This window comes from Mercenaria mercenaria, chromosome 8, assembly GCF_021730395.1.
Source record: "Mercenaria mercenaria strain notata chromosome 8, MADL_Memer_1, whole genome shotgun sequence".
Lineage (NCBI taxonomy): Eukaryota > Metazoa > Mollusca > Bivalvia > Venerida > Veneridae > Mercenaria > Mercenaria mercenaria.
Window position 1 is genome coordinate 44,304,294 of NC_069368.1, and position 25,132 is coordinate 44,329,425.

The following is a 25,132-nucleotide window of genomic DNA, read 5'->3' on the forward strand; positions in this document are numbered from 1 at the left end:
CATTGAACAGTGTATTGGTAAAGCCTACTAATATACATTTTTAGCTTGTTTTAAATGTGTACTTACCCATTTTCATTTGCTGTTCCTCTTTTTGTTTTGATATATGTGATTTTTGTGGGCTATCACTTGGTGAACCTGAAATGACCTATATCAGTTCTTCATATTTAAATTTTATTAATTTTCTGCTTTCATGAATAATTTTTTCTTTGTGACTCCCGTAGAAGTGTGTCAGTGATCATTGGTCTGTAAGTCTGTCCGTCACAGAAAGTGGATCCTGAATTTACTTGATTAAAATTCCAAGACATATTTTCATAATGAAAATTTAGTACAGTATTACTGTAGATCTAATAAAGGGCAGTGTACATGCTTTTTTTATCAACAACAACAAAACAACAGTGATTCTGTTGCAACAAGTAGTTTTTTTAAAAATGGATCATGTGATAATACAGAAATACAAATGGTTTTAAGTGTATATCTAAAACACCATACAGTAGTGGAAGTTTATTGCTAGGCAATAGTCTTTCTTATTTAGCCGGTTATTTTTGTTATGATGTAAAATATGTGTATTCCTGTAGTTCTAATTACAGGCTATGAAACATGCAGGAAAAGAGCCATTTCCAACCATCTAGGTGTAGAACCATGAGGTGTGCAAGTGTATGCCCTGATTGACAGTGAGTGCAGATCACGCGTGCGCATGGGGATCGTCTAGTATAGACGTAGTCGATTGTATGACGATGAGAAGGTAAGTAGGGTGGCGACGGTCCGTCGTGAGGGTAGGTGGGAATGGGGTAGGACGGGGAGGTCAAAAATTTCAGTCAGAATGGCATTCTATATAAACTACATGATAATGTACATTTGTCTCAAGTCTGAAGTAACTGAAAGGGAAAAAATGTGTTGTTAAAATTTTCAGTAAAGTTTCAAAAGGATACTTAATCTTTAGCCTGCTGGCAGTAATTGATTCAGTCTTTGTGGCCAGTGCAGACCAAGAGTCTGATCATGATTTGCACTGTTCGCTATTCAGTCAGTATCTTTTTGGTAAGCACCCCTTTTAACAGTTAATGGTACTGTCCAAATTGTAAGATGGACAAGTTCATAAGAGAAATTTAGCATGGTAAATGTTAAAGGAAATGTATGTCATTGAAAGGATTTTACTTACAAAACAGAATTCAGTTTTGCATGATTTTTCATGCAGTCTTCTATAATACTCTTTTTTCAGAAATTTGAAGTAGCTGCCAAGTCGCAGTTAAAGAAATGGCAGAAGGTATGGCAGAGGGATGTTCATAAAGCTGCGGACAAGGCTAAAAAAGATGTAAGATTATCTTGCTTGGTGTGCTTTACCTAAAATTAGATATGGTTTCCCTGTCAGAACAATTGATTTTGCTAAAATCATATTTATTAAACCCTTCTTAGCCTGCTGGCAGCAAGTGATTTTGCCTTTAGGACCAGTGCAGACCAAGATCAGCCTGCCCCATCCATGCAGGCTGATCATGCTCTGCACTTTCTTTGCTAATCAGGTTCCAGTAATTTTTTTCTGTAAACACCCCTTCGAATAATAAATGATACTGCCCAAATTGACTGATGGACCAGTCCATTTCAAAAATTTAGCAAGGTAAGGGTTAATTGCTGCTTTATTTTTGAGGTTTTCAGGAAATGTTGCTATCAGCTTTGGTCTATAAAAAGCGAAATTACTTGACTGTAAAATCAGATGTTTTTGTGAGGCAGGAAGTTATATAATGCAGGACCTATTTTCTAATAATGAATGGATCATTTTGCTTCAAATCATTTCTATGTTTAATAGTTTTCCAGTGGGGAGGGAGGGGGGTGTGGGGGGGTGGGGGGGGGGGAGGAAAACAACGTGAAAACAAACCAAGTGTTTTATACTGACAGATCTACCAGTAAGAAGCCAAAACATGTTTAGTTAACTGCCACCAGAACCGTCACTTAATATTTATTTTATATATTGAAATACAGAACATAAACTGGAATAAAAGAGTCGTTTTTGGCTGTGGAGTGGTGGCAGATCTTGATGCCAAAATTGAGATGCTCATGTTCCAGCAAGCAGAAATTTGATTACCACATATTTTGGTGTGTCTATATTCTGGTGTGTCTATAACCATTATCTGGTGTATCTATTCTATTTTATTCTTTATATTTGATCTTGTACTGATTTACAACAGTCTGAGGATGCAGAGCGTAGGGAGAAGAATCTTGAGGAAGCAAAGAAAATTGTTCTTACTGAAGATGCCAGCCTACCAAAACCTACAGAGGTATGTATATGCACAATGGTTTAGGAATAAAAAGTTTGTGAGATGTGTAATTTTCTTAAAGTTTCTTTCCTTATCTATCAAGTACAAGAGAAAAGCTGTTAAATGTATTATCATTAGTTAACCAGTAAAAATATTCCACAGTCTGTATTTGACTTTCGAATCACCGATATCTGCAATTTCTTTAATTCAAATAATGATGACTTGTTGAATTTGCACAGTTCTGTCAACTAACTGTTACTTTTGTCAATTTGTATACACAATTTAGTGTAACTCCTTGTAACGTTGGATTTTACACTAGTTTTTATGATTGCATCAAAATCATGGGCGAAACATAAATGCAGTTTACAATCTTTTATGTGTGCTTATAATTTTTATAACTAAGGAGGACTCTGTTACCTCCTTTGATACTGTGAAATTGTTAATGTTCATGGGGGACTAATTTTTGTGGTTGAGTCAATTCACGAAATTTAATCCCAACGAACAAGTAAAATCCCAATTCATTTCATGTTCAAAAGTTGAAATCCATGAATTCATATCCCCATGAAATTGCTGTTTTGATCCAAACCACGAAATTTCATGCCCACAAAATTAAATGATTTTACAGTATGGAAATGAAAAGAAATGTTGAAAAAAAAATAGGATATCTTATAATTCTCAATGGGCAGATTAAGATACGAGTTGCTGAAGCCAACAGAAATGTACGTGTAAAGATTTATGGATGGGTCCACAGACTAAGGAGACAGGGAAAGAATCTCATGTTTATTGTACTGAGAGATGGTACAGGATTCCTGCAGTGTGTATTTACAGATACTTTGGTAAGTTGATACAGGATTTATTTGGTTTTCAACTTATTTATATGAAGTGCAAGAAATTAAATTCAGACAAACACGGGTGTTAATTAAAATAGTCTATCCCTTCCCTACCTGGAGATGGTAGATAATTACATTTTGAGACAAAACATTCATCTTTTAAGCCAGTTTCTGTTAAGATTTTTTCATTGTGTTGGCAGATGTTACAAACAAGAAGTTGACATTTCCTTGCAATGTTGAAGAAATTCGTTTTCCTTATTATGCTAATTATGCCTAATTATGGAAATGACATTGTTTTAATTACATGTTAAATCATTCATTGCTTAAATTAATTAGGTGTGTTATAAATGTCACACACAAAGTATTTTACCATAATAGATATAAATGAAAGTGCATGGAAAATTCATTGGATTTCTTTTGCTCTAGATAATAAAAGCCTTGGCTGGTGGTTCTTTTCAGGTTGTTACTTTAAAAAAATGTTTGGCCGGTGGATTTGTCACGAAATGGGAGCATGTATATTAAAACTTTTTAAAATATTTTGGTAACTGGAGGGTTGTTAAAGGTGGCCAATGCCTTCCTTCACTTCAGTATTTTTAAAATATAGAGCTGCGCCATGGAAAACAACATAGTGGGTTTGCGATCCACATGGATCCAGACCACCTGCGCATCCGCGCAGTCTGGTTAGATCCTGCTGTTTCCTACAGTTTCTCTAATTCCAATAGGCTTTGAAACGAACAGCATGGATCCTGACCAGACTGCACGGGGGGGGGGGGGGAGGGGGGGGGGGGGGGGGGGGGGGGGGGGGGGGGGGGGGGGAATTAAGGGGGGGGGGGAGGGGGGGGATTTTTTTTTGCGCAGGCTGGTCTGGATCCATGCTGTTCGACAAACCTACTATGTTGATTATCTTCATGGCACCGCTAAAATATATTTTACTTTACTAAGTATTTTAAATAATTGTGTTTGCAGAGTTACAGTCACAATTGAATGTCATATAATAATAGTCAATTCTTAAAAAAAAATCCAGTTTATTTTAGTGCAGGTTTTTTTTCCGGCTGTTTTTATAGCCGTTATTCGGCTATATTCTACTGCCAAAAAGTATGAATTTTTCCCAAAATGAGTGCAAAAAAATTCCCCAGCTACATTCTGAAAAAAATTTCATCAAAATTGCACACATTGACCTAATTATGGACAATTTTGTAATGGAAGTTATGTTAAAAGAGGTTTGTACATGTGAAACAAGTGAATGAGAAAGAGCTTAAACACATCTTTACTATACCTATGGGACCTAAATATTCCAATTTTGGAACCAATTACCGTCAAAATTCCCAATTTGGGGGTATAGGCTATGTTCCCAAATTAGCTAGAAAAAACCCTGTAGTGGTCGTTCATATTTATTCTGTGCATTAGCTATGCATCCAGCTGGCTTATGGAAGGTCAATGGTTCTACCCAGGTACCCGCTTGTGATGAAATAATGCACAGAGGGGCACCTGAGGGTCTTCCTCCACCATCAAAGCTGGAAAGTCACCATGTGACGTTAAACCCAACAAAATAAAGCATGTATTAAGTGTGTACTGTTTTAAACCTAATGCATAGTAATGTTGTTATTTATTATAACTTAATACACATGAATGTGTTCATTTTATGTTTACATAAAATATATATTTAGAAATTTTTCATATTTTCAAATGAAATTTGGGTCTTGTATACCTTTAAAATTTTGATGATTGGTTTTCATTTCATGATATATTTCAGTGTCATACATATGAGGCATTGACTCTTGCAACAGAAGCTGCCATCTGTATATATGGAGAAATCAAGGAGCTGCCTGAAGGAAAAACTGTAAGTTATAATTGAATAAAGTTTTATGTAAAGTTTTAATACACTCTTTAAGATTGGATTAACTGAAAAGTTCTTTTGCAAAAATAAATATTTTAACGGGGCGTTGAATTCTTCATGTGAGGAAGCCATCCAGCTGACTTACAAAAGGTCGATGGTTTTACCCAGGTGCCCGCTCGTGATGAAATAATGCACGGAGGGGCACTTTGGGTCTTCCTCCACCATCAAAGCTGGAAAGCGGCCATATGACCTATCATTGTGTCGGTGTGACGTTAAACCCAACCAAAAAAAAAATCTTAAACCCTGGCAAACACAGCTATTGGTATATAGAAAATTCAATATATATAGAAAATTCATGGTACAAAATATATCGAGAGCTAAAGGGAAAAAAGTTGTAAGAAAATCTGTTAAATCCATTGAAAGCATTATCCATAGAACACAAACAAGCAAATGAATAGCAGACTTGGTTTGAGTTTTTCTTGACAATAAGAAATGTGCAAAGCCCCCCCAGGACCCAAGGGGAAACTCTTTTGCATATAAAATGATGGACCCCATATCCCCAGATAACCAAAAAATACAAAAAACCCTTGAAGCAAATCAGGAAATGTTGCAGCTTCTACTAGGCAAATTTTAAAATGTTTATTGAGGGGAATTTTAGGTTTAATACAACTAAATATTTTTATTCCATAAGACTTTAAATGCATGTTTTTTAGGTCACCTGTCACTTTTTTGACACCCTTGGGCGTGTCCTCGCAGTCGTCCCTCCTCCTATACTCTGGTGTCTGGGGTCAACAATTTTTTTCGCAAATAGGGGGTTTATTTATGAATTTATTTTAACCAAAAATTCAACAAATTTATCACCCTAAGATCTGGGTTTTCCCTTTTTGAACTGGCCCAAATTTCCCTTATGGGTTCCAAGTAATTGGGGGCCCCGAAAGGGGCCCAAAATTAGCTATTTTACCTTTTCTGCACAAAAGCGCATATTTATGATTTTTTTTTTAACCAAACTTGCACACAACTTTATCACCAAAGATTTTTGGTTCATTTTTTAACTGGCGAGATTCCTATGGGGTCCAGAGTTACGCCCCCAAAGGCCCAAAATTTGCTATTTTGACCTTGTTGCACAAAGCGCTTCATTTTTATTTTAATTTAATCAGCTTGCACAAAATTTGTCCCCCTAAAATCTCGGTTTTTTTTTTTTTTTAAACCCGCCCAAACCCTTAAGGGTTCCAGAGTTATGGCCACTGAAAGGGCCAGAATTAGCATTTTGACCTTGTCTGCACAATATCAGCTTCATTTATGATTTGATTTTAACCAAACTTGCACACAACTTTTATTACCACAAGATCTTGGTTGCTTTCTTGAACTGGTCAGATTCCATCATGGGTTCCAGAGATATGGCCCCTTAAAGGTCCAAAATTGGCTATTTTGGCTTTTGCAGCCATATGGAGACTTCATTTATGGTTCAAACTTCCAAAATATCTTCAACAACAATAAATCTTGGATTCCATGACAAATCAGATCCAATCGTAGGTTCTGAGTTATTTTATATCTGATTACCTCCCTTGATTGTAATCAAAATGGATTTATATCAGTAAGTACTTATAGGACTTATTTGAAATTTCATTATTGTCATTAGTTGGACTAAGCCAATCAGGGTAGATAAGTATGGACTGATTTTATGTAAAATTACCTCCCTTTATTTCAAATTAAAATGGGCATATATCCGTAACTACCGTAGATACCCATGTATAATGCGCAGTTTTTTTACCCCCGGGACCACCCCCGAATCGTGGGTGCGCATAATACACAGGTATAGACAATTTTCCAACTTCAAAACAAGTTTGTTTACCGATGTTCGCCATTTTGGTAAAGGGAAACTACTCCCCGCGCTTACTGTCTCCGCTAAAATCTAAGATTGCCGTTACGTTCCGTAAAAGATCGAATTGTTTATTTTTCTTTCAAACAAAATTAATTTCATATAAATTTAAAAGTATTTTGACGAAAGAAATGTTTACAAATCACAAAAATTATGATACTAATTAAAGATCGAGAATTATCTTTAGTCGAGATCAAACTGTGAACAACATAATTGACACGAGGTGACACGTTAATTGCTGGTAATTACTGGCTTTATGATCGTGACAAAAAGACTATCACACCTTTTGTTATCAATTTGAATTGAGAAGCTCATGTCATTTTGAAAGATACCATTCCAAAATATTGAATCAGCTGCTATTTATTTATTCAAAATAGTTGATTAAAAAAGGTGAAACAACAAATATAACAATAATTTACTGGTTTTATTTTTGAGAAAACAAAAATCGATAGTACCGTGAGACCGATGCTGCTCTCCGCCGCGGAGATAAAATTTATTACCGGTGTCGATGTAAACTCTACTTTCGTTTTCCATCCACCTCAAAATTGACCAAAAATTTTTATTTATTTTTTTTTTCCCCCAGGATTTTGGACTCAGATCGGGGGTGCGCATTATACAGGGGTGCGCATTATACATGGGTATCTACGGTAATGAAGATACTGATCTGAAATTTCATTTATGTCAACAGATTTATTTGTCAGATCCTTCTTTTGTTCACTTACAATAATTTTTAGCTCACATGTCACAAAGTGACAGTGTGAGCTTTTGTGATCGTGCAGCGTCCGTCGTCCGTCCGTGCGTAAACTTTTGCTTGTGACCTCTCTAGAGGTCACATTTTTCATGGGATCTTTATGAAAGTTGGTCAGAATGTTCATCTTGATGATATCTAGGTCAAGTTCGAAACTGGGTCACGTGCGGTCAAAAACTAGGTCAGTAGGTCTAAAAATAGAAAAACCTTGTGACCTCTCTAGAGGCCATATTTTTCACATGATCTTCATGAAAATTGGTCAGAATGTTCATCTTGATGATATCTCGGTCAAGTTCGAAACTGGGTCACGTGCCTTCAAAAACTAGGTCATTAGGTCAAATAATAGAAAAACCTTGTGACCTCTCTAGAGGCCATAATTTTCATGGGATCTGTATGAAAGTTGGTCTGAATATTCATCTTGATGATATCTAGGTCAAGTTCGAAACTGGGTCAGCTGCGGGCAAAAACTAGGTCATTAGGTCTAAAAATAGAAAACCTTGTGACCTCTGTAGAGGTCATACTTTTGAATGGATCTTCATGAAATTGGTCAGAATGTTCACCTTGATGATATCTAGGTCATGTTTGAAACTGGGTCACGTGCCGTCAATAACTAGGTCAGTAGGTCAAATAATAAAAAAAACCTTGTGACCTCTCTAGAAGCCATATTTTTCATGGGATCTTTATGAAAGTTGGTCAGAATGTTCATCTTGATGATATCTAGGTCAGATTCGAAACTGGGTCACGTGCGGTCAAAAACTAGGTCAGTAGGTCTAAAAATAGAAAAACCTTGTGACCTCTCTAGAGGCCATATTTTTCACATGATCTTCATGAAAATTGGTCAGAATGTTCATCTTGATGATATCTAGGTCAAGTTCGAAACTGGGTCACGTGCCTTCAAAAACTAGGTCAGTAGGTCAAATAATAGAAAAACCTTGTGACCTCTCTAGAGGCCATACTTTTGAATGGAACTTCATGAAAATTGGTCAGAATGTTCATCTTGATGATGTCTAGGTCAGGTTCAAAACTGGGTCACCTGCCATCAATAACTAGGTCAGTAGGTCAAATAATGAAAAAACATTGTGACCTCTCTAGAGGCCATATTTTTCATGGGATCTGTATGAAAGTTGGTCTGAATGTTCATCTTGATGATATCTAGATCAATTTCGAAACTGGGTCAGCTGCGGTCAAAAACTAGGTCATTAGGTCTAAAAATAGAAAAAACTTGTGACCTCTCTAGAGGCCATACTTTTGAGTGGATCTTCATGAAAATTGGTCAGAATGTTCATCTTGATGATATCTAGGTCAAGTTTGAAACTGGGTCACGTGCCATCAATAACTAGGTCAGTAGGTCAAATAATGAAAAAACCTTGTGACCTCTCTAGAGGCCATATTTTTCATGGGATCTGTATGAAAGTTGGTCTGAATGTTCATCTTGATGATATCTAGGTCAGATTCAAAACTGGGTCACATGAGCTCAAAAACTAGGTCACTATGTCAAATAATAGAAAAAAAACGACGTCATACTCAGTTCAAAACTGGGTCATGTTGGGACAGGTGAGCGATTCAGGACCATCATGGTCCTCTTGTTTTTAATTACTTTCCTTTTACGTTACTATAAATAGCTTATTTTTAGTAACTTTTTTATTATTGGCCGTAGGGAAAAACTGAGATCATTTTTCTGTGGTACAACATGGATGGTACCTCCAATTTTTAAGTGTATTTTGACATATCTGTACCTTGTACTTTGTTGTTCCTGTCCTTTGGACTTTTGGGTATTTTTTCTGAGGACCTTCTTGTCCTCAAGTGCAATGATAACAGGTGAGCGATATAGGGCCATCATGGCCCTCTTGTTTCAGTTACTTCCCTTTCATGTTACTATAAATAGCTTATTAAGTAACTGTATTATTATTGGCCGTAGGGAAAAACCGAGACCACTTTTCTGTGGTACAACATGGATGGTACCTCCAATTTTTAGGTGTATTTTGACATATCTGTACCTTGTAAGAATTTTTTATTTCTTTTTGGTTGAATTTTGCCCTTTGTTGTTCCTGTCCTTTGGTCTTAAATATTTTTTCTGAGGACTTAGATTTATTTTTAATTTCTTCCCTTTGTTGTTCCTGTCCTTTGGGCTTCATCAGTCAACATTTTACTCGATGTAATCCTTCGGGCATGAAACTACTGGCCTGATTTGAAAATAATTTTATTTGAAGTAACTTTAAGAAAATTTCAGCTATATTTTCTCATAATTATTTTGATTGATCTTGATTATGATTTTTAGCTCATCTGATTTTTTGAAAAAAAATGATGAGTTATTAGCTCACCTGTCACAAAGTGACAAGGTGAGCTTTTGTGATCGCGCGGCGTCCGTGCGTGCGTGCGTGCGTCCGTAAACTTTTGCTTGTGACCACTCTAGAGGTCACATTTTTCATGGGATCTTTATGAAAATTGGTCAGAATGTTCACCTTGATGATATCTAGGTCAAGTTCGAAACTGGGTCACGTGCCATCAAAAACTAGGTCAGTAGGTCTAAAAATAGAAAAACCTTGTGACCTCTCTAGAGGCCATATATTTCACAAGATCTTCATGAAAATTGGTCAGAATGTTCACCTTGATGATATCTAGGTCAAGTTCAAAACTGGGTCACGTGGGGTCAAAAACTAGGTCAGTAGGTTTAAAAATAGAAAAACCTTGTGACCTCTCTAGAGGCCATATTTTTCATGAGATCTTCATGAATATTGGTCAGAATGTTCACCTTGATGATATCTAGGTCAAGTTCGAAACTGGGTCACGTGGGGTCAAAAACTAGGTCAGTAGGTCTAAAAATAGAAAAACCTTGTGACCTCTCTAGAGGCCATATTTTTCATGAGATCTTCATGAATATTGGTCAGAATGTTCACCTTGATGATATCTAGGTCAAGTTTGAAACTGGGTCACGTGGGGTCAAAAACTAGGTCATTAGGTCTAAAAATAGAAAAACCTTGTGACCTCTCTAGAGGCCATATTTCTCAATGGAACTTCATGAATATTGGTCAGAATGTTCAGCTTGATGATATCTAGGTCAAGTTCGAAACTGGGTCACGTGGGGGTAAAAACTAGGTCAGTAGATCTAAAAATAGAAAAACCTTGTGACCTCTCTAGAGGCCATATTTTTCATGAGATCTTCATGAATATTGGTCAGTATGTTCACCTTGATGATATCTAGATCAAGTTCGATACTGGGTCATTTGGGATCAAAAACTAGGTCAGTAGGTCTAAAAATAGAAAAACCTTGTGACCTCTCTAGAGGCCATATTTCTCAATGGATCTTCATGAAAATTAGTCAGAATGTTCACCTTGATGATATCTAGGTCAAGTTCGAAACTGGGTCACGTGCGGTCAAAAACTAGGTCAGTAGGTCTAAAAATAGAAAAAACCTTGTGACCTCTCTAGAGGCCATATTTTTCAATGGATCTTCATGAAAATTGGTCAGAATGTTAACCTTGATGATATCTAGATCAAGTTCGAAACTGGGTCACGTGGGGTTAAAAACTAGGTCAGTAGATCTAAAAATAGAAAAACCTTGTGACCTCTCTAGAGGCCATATTTTTCATGAGATCTTCATGAATATTGGTCAGAAGGTTCATCTTGATGATATCTAGGACAGGTTTGAAACTGGGTCACGTGGTGTCAAAAACTAGGTCAGTAGGTCTAAAAATAGAAAAACCTTGTGACCTCTCTAGAGGCCATATTTCTCTATGGATCTTCATGAAAATTGGTGAGACTGTTCAGCTTGATGATATCTAGGTCAGGTTCGTAACTGGGTCATGTGCCTTCAAAAACTAGGTCAGTAGGTCGAAAAATAGAAAAACCTTGTGACCTCTCTAGAGGCCATATTTTTCACGAGATCTTCATGAAAATTGGGGAGAATGTTCACCTTGATGATACAGTCGAGACTGCCTTAACGACCCCCTGAATTTAGCGACTCCCTGTCATATGCGACCCTATTTTATGCTCCGGACGCAATTTACTATTAAAAGAGTCTGAATTAAGCAACCCCCTGCCTTACGCGACAAGCGACTGTGAAATCAGGCTCCCGAATCGATATTTAGACCGTTTTCAGCGACTTTGAGACGCTCCCTCGCAAGATTTTACACGATAGAGTTACCGTTCTTCATCTCGCGTGAAGTTGTTTGAGACGAGAACTTATTTGTTTACAAAAAATGGCTGATGAAAAACATAAAAAAGAACTGTTTTGACATTAGAACAGCGTGTTAAGGCACTTGAATTGCTCGATTAGGGAAAACCAGCGTATGAAGTCACTGAAGAATTCGGAGTCGGTGCATAAATTAACTTTATTCCTGGTGAAACAAAAATATGGCGGTATTTAACAGGAAACGACGAAGTAAACACATTAAAGATGCAGTCAATAATCGAATAAATGTCAATGAACAATTAGTACACAAAAATATAAATATCATAAACCTCAGTGTGTAAATAGTTCAAATGGAACATTTATATTTTACTGCTCCCCTTTATTTTCTTGCCAGATCATGAGCTTAAATTTGTTTTATCAACATCATACGAATGATGCAAATTATTTGAAATTTATATTTTATCAATATGTAAATAAAGAAATAGTATTTAATCATTTTCCACTCCTACCTTAAAAGAGGCCAATATATAAGTATCCGATATTCATGTACTTTAATTGGAAAAATATATGAAACCAGCGTCATCCTGTTAAGTGAGACTGTTTTAAGAGACTCCCTGTCATATGTGACCTTTTTCGCTGCTTCCCAAAGTCGGTCTCTTAAAACAGTCTCGACTGTATCTAGGTCAAGTTTAAAAGTGGGTCACGTGCCTTCAAAAACTAGGTCATTAGGTCAAATAATTGAAAAACCTTGTGACCTCTCTAGAGGCCATATTTTTCAATGGATCTTCATGAAAATTGGTCAGAATTTTTTTTCTTGATGATATCTATGTCACATGTGCTGAAAAACTAGGTCACTTTGTCAAATAATAGAAATAACGACGTCATACTCAGTTCAACACTGGCTCATGTGGGGATAGGTGAGCGATTCAGGACCATCATGGTCCTCTTGTTGTCATCACTTGAGCGGTTGTCGGCGTCGGCGTTGCCTGGTTAAGTTTTATGTTTAGGTCAGCTTTTTTCCTAAACTATCAAAGCTATTGCTTTGAAACTTGGAATACTTGTTCACCATCATAAGCTGACCCTGTATAGCAAGAAACATAACTCCATCTTGCTTTTTGCAAGATTTATGGCCCCTTTTGTACTTAGAAAATATCAGATTTCTTGGTTAAGTTTTATGTTTAGGTAAACTTTTCTCCTAAACTATCAAAGCTATTGCTTTGAAACTTGGAATACTTGTTCACCATCATAAGCAGACCCTGTACATTAAGAAACATAACTCCATCCTGCTTTTTGCAAGATTTATTGCCCCTTTTGGACTTAGAAAATCAGTTTTCTTGGTTAAGTTTTATGTTTAGGTCAGCTTTTATCCTAAACTATCAAAGCTATTGCTTTAAAACTTGCAACACTTGTTCACCATCATAAGTTGACCCTGTACAGCAAGAAACATAACTCTGTCCTGCTTTTTGCAAGATTTATGGCCCCTTTTGGACTTAGAAAATATCAGATTTCTTGGTTAAGTTTTATGTTTAGGTCAACTTTTTCTCTTAAACTATCAAAGCTATTGCTTTGAAACTTGCAACACTTGTTCACCATCATAAGCTGACCCTGTTCAGCAAGCAACGTAACTCCATCCTGCTTTTTGCAATAATTATTGCCCCTTTTGGACTTAGAAAATCATTTTCTTGGTTGAGTATTATGTTTAAGTCAACTTTTCTCATAAACTATCAAAGCTATTGCTTTAAAACATGCAACAGTTTTTCACCATCATAAGTGGACACTGTACATCAAGAAACATAACTCTATCCTGCTTTTTGCAAGAATGATGGCCCTTTTTAGACTTAGAAAATCATGGGTAGGACAATATTTCTATTACACAAAAAAATCAGATGAGCGTCAGCACCTGCAAGGCGGTGCTCTTGTTTGATCTTTTTGTCCTTAAGTGCAATGATAACAGGTGAGCGATATAGGGCCATTTTGACCCTCTTGTTTCTAATTAATCTATGGATAAACTTTTGTAGGCACCGGGCAATCATGAAATGACTGCAGATTACTGGGAGTTAGTTGGTGAATCACCAGCGGGAGGGGCAGATAACTTGCTCAACGAGGAAGCACATGTTGATGTACAGCTTGATAACAGACACATGATGATCCGAGGGGAAAACGTAAGCTTCCTTTTAGCAGTACTTGTCTGTTTAGCTTAAGTGAGAGAATTTTCTAATTTACATCCAGAGATCACAAAACTAGCATCCATAACAGCAAATTTACATGCAAGCCGACATATTGCATAAATAAAGAAACATAGAAGGTTGAGACACTAGGGTTTATACAAAATATTTTGATTCTACCGTTTACAAAGATAATTGAAAATATGGTATTTTGTCACTCATCTATCCCTCTATACACCAGTAGCAGTGATAAGAAGTTGTTTTTCATCACATTTTATGACAATTTACTTTGTACAATTTCTGCAATTAGGTACACCAGTTTTGGATTAGGTAATAAAAGTTGTTCAAAGTAAGATTTCAAAACATGCTTTTAAGAAAAACAGTCCATGCAAAATTGAAAAAAGTCCTTTGAAAGTACCAGTACTTGAATTTTGTTCTAATGTGGTCTGTATGAACCCTGTAATTGTACTTTCTAGGTACATACTTTTCTACCTTTTCTGAAATATTGAGCACTTTACTTTGTGTATATTTTAACTGCATGCACATTATTGATGTTTCATTTGGTTTTCAGACAGCTAAGGTGCTGAAGATGAGGTCAGTGGTGATGCACTGTTTTAGGGAACATTATTTTGACAGGGGATATTATGAAGTTACCCCACCCACCTTGGTGCAAACACAAGTAGAAGGAGGTTCTACCCTATTTAAACTTAAGTATTTTGGTGAAGAGGTTAGTATTACATTATGTCTACCCATATGTGGGGGATATTCTGTCAGTTTGACTTAAACATAGGTCAGGGCTGCTCCCCCAAAACTAGTAGGGTTATGTTTTGTCAGGTCATAGGTATGGGGAGCCACATTTCTTTTCTGCAAAGCCATAATTCAGATTGGTTTGCAAAACATGAATCATATGCCGTTGAGATTTGAAAATTTATAAAAAGTGCGAAAAATGTTTTCTTGGAGATATCGAGATAGGGATATTTATTTTATGCTTCTTGTTTGCTCTGCACATAACGATACAGCTCGAAAAAAAGCTGGTAATGTCTGAAATTAAGTGGCTGCTACAGATACGTGAAATATTGGATAGTTAAATATTTATATGGGCACTTGAGCTTTATTCCAAAGATTTCTAGCTCGTGTCACATTTATGATCAGTCTTTATTCCAAAGATTTCTAGCTCGTGTCACATTTATGATCAGTCTTTATTCCAAAGATTTCTAGCTCGTGTCACATTTATGATTAGTCTTTATTCCAAACATTTCTAGCTCGTGTCACATTTATGATCAGTCTTTATTCCAAAGATTTCTAGCTCGTGTCACATTTATGATCAGTCTTTATTCCAAAGATTTCTAGCTCATGTCACATTTATGATCAGTCTTAAGGTGATACATCATTTATTTAGAATTAACTGTACAAAAAAGATGAACACAGTCTACAATCCAACTGGACAGACAAAAGGAATTCTTTCAAGCCTGTTGGTTGCTTAAATAATGTAATTAATGTTAGATTCATAACAGATTTGCCTTTTTAGCTCGACTTTTCATAGAATAGTAGAGCTATTGGACTCGCCCATACGTCCGCGTCCGCGTCCCGATTTGGTTAAGTTTTTGTATGTAAGCTGATATCTCAGCAACCACTTGTGGGAATGGATTGAAACTTCACACACTTCTTCACTGTGATAAACTGACCTACACTGCACAGGTTCCATAACTCTATTATGCTTTTTTACAAAATTATGCCCCTTTTTCGACTTAGAAATTTTTGGTTAAGGTTTTGTATGTAAGCTGGTATCTGAGTAACCACATGTGGGAATTGATTGAAACTTCACACACTTATTTACAGTGATAAACTGACTTACATTGCACAGGTTCCATAACTCTATTTTGCTTTTTTACAAAATTATGCCCCTTTTTCGACTTAGAATTTTTTGGTTAAGGTTTTGTATGTAAGCTGGTATCTCACGGAATGGATTGAAACTTCACACACTTATTCACTGTCATGATCTGACATGCACAAAGCAGGTCCCATAATTTTATTTTGCTTTTTTTCAAAATTATGCCCCTTTTTCAACATAGAAATTTTGGGTTAAGTTTTTGTATGTAAGCTGGTATCTCAGTATCCACTAATGGGAAAGGATTGAAATTTCACACACTTGTTCACTGTCATGATATGACGTGCAATGCAAAGGGTCAATAACTCAACTTCGCATTTTACAAAATTATGCCCCTTTTTCAACTTAGGAGTTTTTGGTTAAATTCCTATATGTAAGCTGGTATCTCATTACCCACTAATGGGAATGGATTGAAACTTCACACACTTGTCCACTGTCATGAGCTGATAAGCACTATGCAGGTTCCATAACCCTATTTTGCTTTTTTACTAAATTATGTCCCTTTTTCGACTTCGTATTCATTCAGTCGACAAGGCTGTTGAATAGTCGAGCGTTGCTGTCCTCCGACAGCTCTTGTTTGTAACCGTTTTAAATCATGGTGTCTGCTCAGTAGAGTTTATTGTTAATAACGGTTTTAACTATATTTTACAGGCATTTTTGACACAGTCTTCACAATTGTACCTTGAGACCTGCTTGCCATCCATGGGAGATGTGTTCTGTATAGCTAGTTCATACAGGGCTGAACAATCCCGTACAAGGAGACATTTAGCAGAGTAAGTTCCAGATAATTTCCTTACTTAACAGTGTTCATTCCAGGCCGTGGCATAGGCCATTGACACATATTTTACTGTTATGGCACATAAATGTTCGCCCTATAGCGCCCATTGGGCGCACACATTTTCAGAAAACAAATTTGATTAGCCGTAAACGCTGTGAATTGAATACGACTCTTCCTGTGACGTAACGCGCCATTTCATTGATTGATGTAAAAACAGTAGCCAGTCTCTGGTCGCCTAACAACAGACAGCTTTCAATTTTGCTATGCAGTGGTGAACAAAAAAAAAAGCACAGTCGCGATTCGGAGAAAAAAGAAATCCAGTTTTATGTTTTTCTCAAAACATCCAAAAACAGCTGACGATGGAGAACAAAGTCCAAAGAAAGATGACTTGTCTGAGACTGCTAAATTACCCAATCGCCAGTGTCAGACTTTTCTTGGTTAGGTTTCGGTAACGATAAGAATATTATGTTTTAAGAAGAGCAAAAGTGATACGTTGAGCTACATGTAACAAAAGTGTTAGAAATACAGTTTTTCATTACGGGTAAAACAGTTATTCTTTCGTGACCCATGTTTTTTTCAAATGTCCACAAGTTTTTGCCACTAATGAGGCCCTTTAACCCCACTTAAAAAAAAATCTGGAATGAACACTGCTTAAATGAAATTTGCTACTTTGCATAAACAACATGCCATAATTATCAGTTCCTTCATTCATGTAGGGAAGCCATCCAGCTGGCTTTAATAAGGAAGGTTGATGGTTCTACCCAGTTGCCCCCATGTGTGAAGTAATACACGGGGTAGCACCTCAGTCATAGGGTCTTCATCTACCAAAAACAAGATGGAATGTCACCATATGGCCTATCATTATGTTGGTATGGCATTAAACCCAGTCTGGTCTTATATCAGTATGTCAATACAGTAATTTTCCATTGATTTAAAGAAGAGTTCCGCCCAAGCTGGTGCAAGGTGGCATGAGTGGTGTCGCAGATTACAATCTGTCTGAACTTGCTATTGTTTAACATGGTTGTGTTCTATGCTTCCAAAGCATCTTAAGATTTTTTTGTTTATATTTGCTGTATTCCTCCAGCTAACACATTTCTATGGTACATATGAGCCGTTCCATGGAAAAACCAACATAGTGGCTTTGCGACCAGCATGGATCCAGACCAGCCTGCGCATCCGCGCAGTCTGGTCAGGATCCATGCTGTCCGCTTTCAAAGCTTATTGCTATTAGAGAAACTGTTAGCGAACAGCATGGATCCTGACCAGACTGCGCAGATGCGCAGGCTGGTCTGGATCCATGCTGGTCGCAAAGCCACTATGTTGGTTTTCCCATGGCACAGCTCATATATATTATTTTAGTTCCCAGTACACACTTCTTTACGGTACATCTAATTATTTAGATGAAGATGCATATAATTCAGTATCTAGACCTTACCACATTGTTCTATTTCTTTACAAAGGTATACCCATATAGAAGCAGAATGTGCATTCATGTCATTTGAAGATTTACTGGATCGTCTTGAGGACTTGGTCTGTGATGTAGTTGACAGAGTATTGAAAACACCATATGGTCATATAGTCAAGGAGCTGAACCCAGTAAGTTAGAGAAAATGGTTTATACAGTATATATTCATATAAAATAGAAAAATAAGTATGAAGCAGTACAGACTTAGAAACTAAAAGAAATGTTAGGAATGAAATAGGATTAAGAAATCTCATTAATAATCTTCCAGTCTTCATTGATTTGTCTTAACTAGCACTGCAGTATTACTTCGGCAAAGACCCTTTCTGGCAATTTTACATAAATGATGTTTTTGGTGCTCCATATCTTGATTTACTCAGTTTATTGTTGATAACCAGTTACAAAATTGTAATTAATCCAACATAGACAGACAAAGAATTATTTTTTTTTTATTTTGTAGAACTTCCAGCCTCCAAAGAAACCATTTAGGAGAATGGCATACACTGATGCATTGGTATTCTTAAAAGAAAATAATATAACAAAAGATGATGGAAGTTTCTATGAATTTGGGGATGTAAGTGTTCTTTTCCATTCTTCAGAGAAAAAGTCATTATGTTAAACTGTCAGTTTTTCAGTTGTAGACATTACAGTTTCTGATTAACACTTACCATGCTGGACATGATTGATTCTGCCTTTATGACTAGTGTAGATCATGATCTACACTGTTCACCATTCAGTCAGTATATTTTTGGTATGCATCCCTATCAACAGTTAATGGTACTGTCCAAATTGAAAGATGGATAAGTTCGTTACAGAAACTTAGCAAGGTAAGGGTTAATGACTGGAGAATGCCTTGGCATTTTGGGGTGAAGATCAGAGTGACCTTGAGCTGAAAAAAGGTCATTAAAAAACTGGACAGTTGTTACAGCGGATAAATTTACTGGGTGTCAGTCAAGCATGATAAGATTGACAATGGTGATGAGCAAGTGATTTGAATTGAACAGTGACCTTAACCCTTCTGCCATGTAGGCAGTCCAGTTTTAGTGAGATCAGTAAAAATTACCTACATGATCAATGAGACAATAGTGCTGTGCTTCATATTCTTTTTTATGCCCCCGACATCTACTGATGCGGGAGGCATATTGTGATTGTCCTGTCCGTCCATACGAGATTAACCAAATGAATCATGGGCAGCTGACTAATTGTAAAATGCTCTTTGTACAAACAGTATATGAAAGTATTCAAAAATATTTGAACACGCAATGAATTTGATAGAAACTTCATGAACTCTATCAACATTAAATGTGATGCGTATTTTGACCTCTTTTCAAATGTAATAAAAAAGAACATTGATTTGCCTAGAAATTTATTGCTTTTTGTTGCAGTAACCAGTTTGTGAAAAGTATCTGAATGAGTAAATAATATCCGTAAGTTACTTAAATCAGACCTAGGGTTTTTAATCCCCCGCCGTGGCGGAGGGATTATAGGAATGGTCTGCGTCCTTCCGTCCGTAACAAAATCGTGTCCGGTCCATATCTCCTAAACCCCTTGAAGGATTTTCATGAAACTTGGGTCAAATGATCACCTCATCAAGACGATGTGCAGAACCCATGAGTCAGCCTTGTCGGTTCAAGGTCAAGGTCACAACTCAAGGTCGAAGGTTTGAGCCTGCCATTTTGTGTCCGCTCTATATCTCCTAAACCCCTTGAAGGAATTTTATAAAACTTGGGTCAAATGATCACCTCATCAAGATGATGTGCAGAACCCATGAGTCAGCCATGCTGGCTCAAGGTCAAGGTCACAACTCTAGGTCAAAGGTTTGAGCCTTCCATTTTGTGTCCGCTCTATATCTCTTAAACCCCTTGAAGGAATTTTATAAAACTTGGGTCAAATGATCACCTCATCAAGACGATGTGCAGAACCCATGAGTCAGTCATGCTGGCTCAAGGTCAAGGTCACAACTTAGGGTCAAAGGTTTGAGCCTTCCATTTTGTGTCCGCTCTATATCTCTTAAACCTTTTGAAGGATTTTCATCAAACTTGGTCAAACGATCACCTCATCAAGGTGATGTGCAGAACTTATGAATCAGCCATGTCGGCTCAAAGTCAAGGTCACAACTGAAGGTCAAAGGTTTGAGCCTTCCATTTCGTGTCCGCTCTATATCTCCTAAACCCCTTGAAGGAATTTTATAAAACTTGGGTCAAATGATTACCTCATCAGAACGATGTGCAGAAATTATGAGTCAACCATGCCAGCTCAAGGTCAAGGTCACAGCTAAGGGTCGAAGGTTTGAGCCTTCCATTTGGTATCCACTCTGTAGATCTCCTAAACCCCTTGAAGGATTTTCATGAAACTTGGGTCAAATGATCACCTCATCAAGACGTTATGCAGAATTCATGAGTCAGCCATGTCAGTTCAAGGTCAAGGTCACAGCTAAAATCAGAGGTTTACCCTTTCACTATCCATAGCAGTGGTGGGGGATTTAGCTGTCTTTCAGACTGCCTTGTTCAGGACTGGTTTTGATTTCAGGTTTTTAGTTGCTAGAATTTCCTTATATAAGTCTGTTGGAAAAAAGATATTTAGAAAGTAGATTTTCATTTGAAACTTACTCCCCGGCCTGTTAAATGCCAATGGTTTGGGATTGTTTTATGTACAAAGAGATTGATGCATTATTTTATACTAATCAGGATATACCAGAAGCTCCGGAAAGAAAAATGACAGACATGATCAACGAGCCAATATTGCTGTGTAAGTTCCCGACAGAAATAAAGTCCTTCTACATGAAAAGGTGCAAAGATGACAGGCGACTCACTGAATCGGTAATCTCTTCACAAATTAAACTCTGAAAGAATGAGTTTTATTTTTCTGGACATTGATATAAGATCTTATACATGTTTTTCAAATAAACACAAATTTACATCATGTTCTTAAGAAAATAGAATTGTCTTGCCTTTATTTACATAAAATTTATGCTAGGGTCAATGTTCAACAACTGCATTTGTCTTAACTTTCTATAATGTATGTCTGGTTTTGAACTGGTTGATGCTTTTCAGGTTGATTTGTTGATGCCCAATGTTGGTGAAATAGTTGGAGGGTCTATGAGGATATGGCAATATGATGAACTGATGGAGGGGTTTAAACGCGAGGGGATTGATCCTACAAACTACTATTGGTATACCGATCAGGTCAGTTGTGTCCCATTTAAAGACATTAATACCCAAATAAAACACTGAACACTCAAGGGGCCTCTAAGGCTGAGCGGTTAAGGTCTCCGACTTCAGATCACCGGTGTGGGTTTGAACCTCACTTGGGGCATTGAATTGTTCATGTGAGGAAGCCATCAAGCCGGCTCACGGAAGGTCAGTGGTTCTCACCAAGTGCCCACCCGTGATGGAATAATGCACAGAGGGGCACCTGGGGTCTTCCTCCACCATCAAAACTGGAAAGTCACCATATGACCTAAACTGTGTGGGTGTGACATTAAACACAACAAAACAAAAAGAACACTCGAAGTCCCATGGACGTAAGAAGAATTCTCGAGTTATCCAGGGTTTTGGGCAATCTAAGCAAAGAAAATTTAAAGAAATATCTAGGACCACATGAATTGTCCAAGTCCACTTCTTGATCGGAAAAATCTATGTTTTGAGCGAGGGGCGTTTCATTGGTTTGCCTGAAAATGAGCAACGGCAGTATTGCACTCAAAGACTTTTACCTAATAAAATCATTTATAATATTGATACGCATTTTTAATGAAACATTGATTTACAGACTCAGAATTTTAGCTTTAGTGAATGTGAGAATTTCTAAAATATTTTAAGAGTTTCAGTTAACTCCAGTTTAGCATGTAGATAGCATCACTCATTTATATTACAGAGAAAATATGGCAGTTGCCCACATGGAGGGTATGGTCTCGGCTTGGAAAGGTTCATCTGTTGGATTCTCAACCGGTATCACATTCGTGAGGTTTGTCTGTACCCACGTTTTGTTGAGAGATGTAAACCTTGAACAACACGGGTATCAGACAGGGGAACCTATACTGTACAGAAAAAGAACAGTCCTGAATGGAACAATCTATACATAAATGTGGCTTGGATATTATTTTCTTGCTTCTATTCGCCAATTTGACGATCAGCCACCTTGGTGTCGAAATACTATTTTCATCACTCTGGTTCTACAATTTAGTGGTCTACCACCTTTTTTCGCAATATTAATATTTCACATCTTTGGCATAAAAGAATAGTTTTTGAGGTTATATTGATTAATATTACAGATATATGAACTGAGGGTCTCTCAAGTGACAAACTTTAGCATAAATATAATATAAGCATTGATGACTTCTATCCAGTCTACAGTATGTAAATACTGGTACATCAGTACTGTAAAAGGGGAACCTGGACATTTGGTGTATGGGACACAGATCAGTGCTATAATGTATGTTTGTTTGCAAATCAATGTGCGCTTAAATACAAACTTTTTTCATATTTATTTGTATACATGTCTTTATTTTTAATTTATGAACGTGCTGAATGGCATTACCATTTGCAGTTGTTAATGATAAAGATTTTTTTTTACTTGAAACAGCGATAGAGCAATGACAAATTCTTTATGTATGTTGGGTGTTTAAAAAATACCAGGAAAACTGCTCTGAAATCTTACTTTCTGGTCATGTTTTGGAAATATGATAGATTAGAACATTAACAGTAATTATCATTTGGAAGGCACCATCACTGCTGTTAAAGCAGCCCAACGTTGTTATGTCATTGTCATAATCAGAAATAGTCAATACAATTTGCAATTACAAGAGGTGCAATGATTTTCACATTTAAATGTATTTACTGCAACCTTTCTGTGAATAAATAAAAGACTGTTCATGTAATATTCCTGTGGTGTTGATAAAATTAACACTGAACTGTAATGCACAGATCTATATCTAGGAGCTCTTGCGCTGCAAGTCATCAATGATACTCTGCTTGCCAATTTGAACCTCCCATGACACTGGTATATTGTTTTCTTCCGGGCATACCAGGTAGTTTCTTTAGTCTAACACAGCATAGGAACCCTTTCTCTCCTGTTATTACACAGTTATAGCTTACCTCCATTGAACACATACTTCCAGGCAATGAGCAACGCAATATTCCTGCCAAACATTTTAATCGTGTCACTTTTTTAATTTGACATCATTGAATCTAACACTAGTTAACATAAATATATTTAAGAAAACAATGTAGGGAAAGATGTAGCTGGGCATGTTCCAACTTCCATATCATTATAAATGAGGAATAGTATGTTCAATGAAACTTGAACCAAGACTCTCCAAGAATACTGTTGCATTTATTTGTTTAGAGTATTATAAGGAATGATTAAATGATGATTTTAACAGGGAAGTTAGAACAGTTATTGACAGGTTATTTAGTCATTTGTGAGTTTTTGATATTTCCTAGACATTGTAACATATATTGAACAATTTGACAGTGATGTATCTAACCTGTTTAGAAATAGTTAAAGTGAAATGAATTTTACAAAGTTTATTGAAGTAATGTGCAAATCTTGCTTTAATGTGTTTGTGTTGAATATATGTAGGAAGAAACTTAAATAATGATATTTTTTATTTACTAATTTAATTAAATTGTTTTTTTTATATCTGTGAAGTTATTTAAACTATTTGATTGCCACTATTGTGAAGAAAATGAATGCACTTAATATAGAAATAAACTCTTCAAAATACTCTTTGTTATGCTCAATTTGTTAGCTCCCTTAATGACCTTCAACCCATTAGGAAATTTACGCTTAAAAATGTTTTTCCAAAGGAAATCATCTTGACATGTTTATGTGTGTGTATATATGGTTTGAAAATAGTGTTTGAGCAAGAACTCTTGTGGGGTTGAGAAACAACTTTGCACAAATGACCAGCATGATTTGTTGCCTGCAAGACTTAAACCCATAGCTCAACTACAGTAACTCAACTTAAGTCACACCCAGTTTAGTTCATACAGTTTTTAGCTCACCTGAGCACGAAGTGCTCATTGTGACCGGTCATTGTCCGGCGTGCGTCGTCCGTCAACATTTGCCTTGTGAACACTCTAGAGGCCACAGTTGTGACCCAATTTTCATGAAACTTGGTCAGAATGTTTTTCTTGATGATCTCTAGGTCAATTTCGAAACTGGGTCATGTGGTGTCAAAAACTAGGTCAGTAGGCCAGATCATAGGAAAAGCTTGTGAACACTTAAGAGGCCACAGTTGTGACTCAGTCTTTATGAAGCTTGGTCGCTTGGTCAGAATGTTTGTCTTGATGATCTCTAGGTCAAGTTCGAATCTGTGTCATGTGGGGTCAAAAACTAGGTCACTAGGTCAAATGAAAGGAAAAGCTTGTGAACACTCTAGAGGCCACAGTTGTGAATCAATCTTTATGAAGCTTGGTCAGAATGTTTGTCTTGATGATCTCTAGGTCAAGTTCAAAACCGGGTCATGTTGGGTCAAAACTAGGTCACTAGGCCAGATCAAAGGAAAATCTTGTTAACACTCTAGAAACCACAATTTAAGGTCAGAATGTTTGTCTTGATGACCACTAGGTCAAGTTCAAATCTAGGTCATATAGGGTCAAAAACTTAAGTCACTTGGTCAAATCAAAGGAAAAGCTTGTGAACACCCTAGAGGCCACAGTTTTGACTCGATCTTTATGAAACTTGGTCAGAATGTTTGTCTTGATGATCTCTAGGTCAAATTCGAATCTGGGTCATGTGGGGTCAAAAACTAGGTCACCAGGTCAAATCAAAGGAAAAGCTTGTGAACACTCTAGAGGCCACAGTTGTAACTCAATCTTTATGAAATTTGGTCAGAATGTTTGTCTTGATGATCGCTAGGTCAAGTTCGAAACTGGGTCATGTGGAATCAAAAACTAGGTCACTAGGCCAGATCAAAGGAAAAGCTTGTGAACACTAGAGGCCACAGTTGTGGCTCAATCTTTATTAAACTTGGTCAGAATGTTTGTCTTAATGATCTCTAGGTCAAATTGAAAACTGGGTCATGTGGGGTCAAAAACTAGGTCTCTAGGCCAGATCAAAGGAAAATCTTGTTAACACTCTAAGAGTCCACAGTTTAAGTTTGAAACTCATTAGAATTGGTCAGAATGCAGGGCTCTCGTGAGTGGGCGACTTCAGCGAAATAGT

The 25,132-nt window shown here is 36.9% G+C and overlaps 1 protein-coding gene across 1 annotated transcript; it reads left to right on the plus strand.

Annotated features, from left to right (window-relative positions):
* The first annotated feature begins 1,171 nt into the window (after positions 1-1,171).
* On the plus strand, positions 1,172-23,689 carry LOC123566469 (asparagine--tRNA ligase, cytoplasmic-like). Its single transcript, XM_053549813.1, has 12 exons — positions 1,172-1,309; positions 2,178-2,267; positions 2,933-3,082; positions 4,830-4,916; positions 13,691-13,834; positions 14,409-14,564; positions 16,377-16,498; positions 17,964-18,099; positions 18,426-18,539; positions 20,653-20,784; positions 21,019-21,150; positions 21,839-23,689. The coding sequence occupies exons 1-12, from the start codon at positions 1,187-1,189 to the stop codon at positions 21,968-21,970; spliced, it is 1,518 nt and encodes a 505-aa protein (XP_053405788.1). The 5' UTR covers positions 1,172-1,186; the 3' UTR covers positions 21,971-23,689.
* Positions 23,690-25,132: the final 1,443 nt, after the last annotated feature.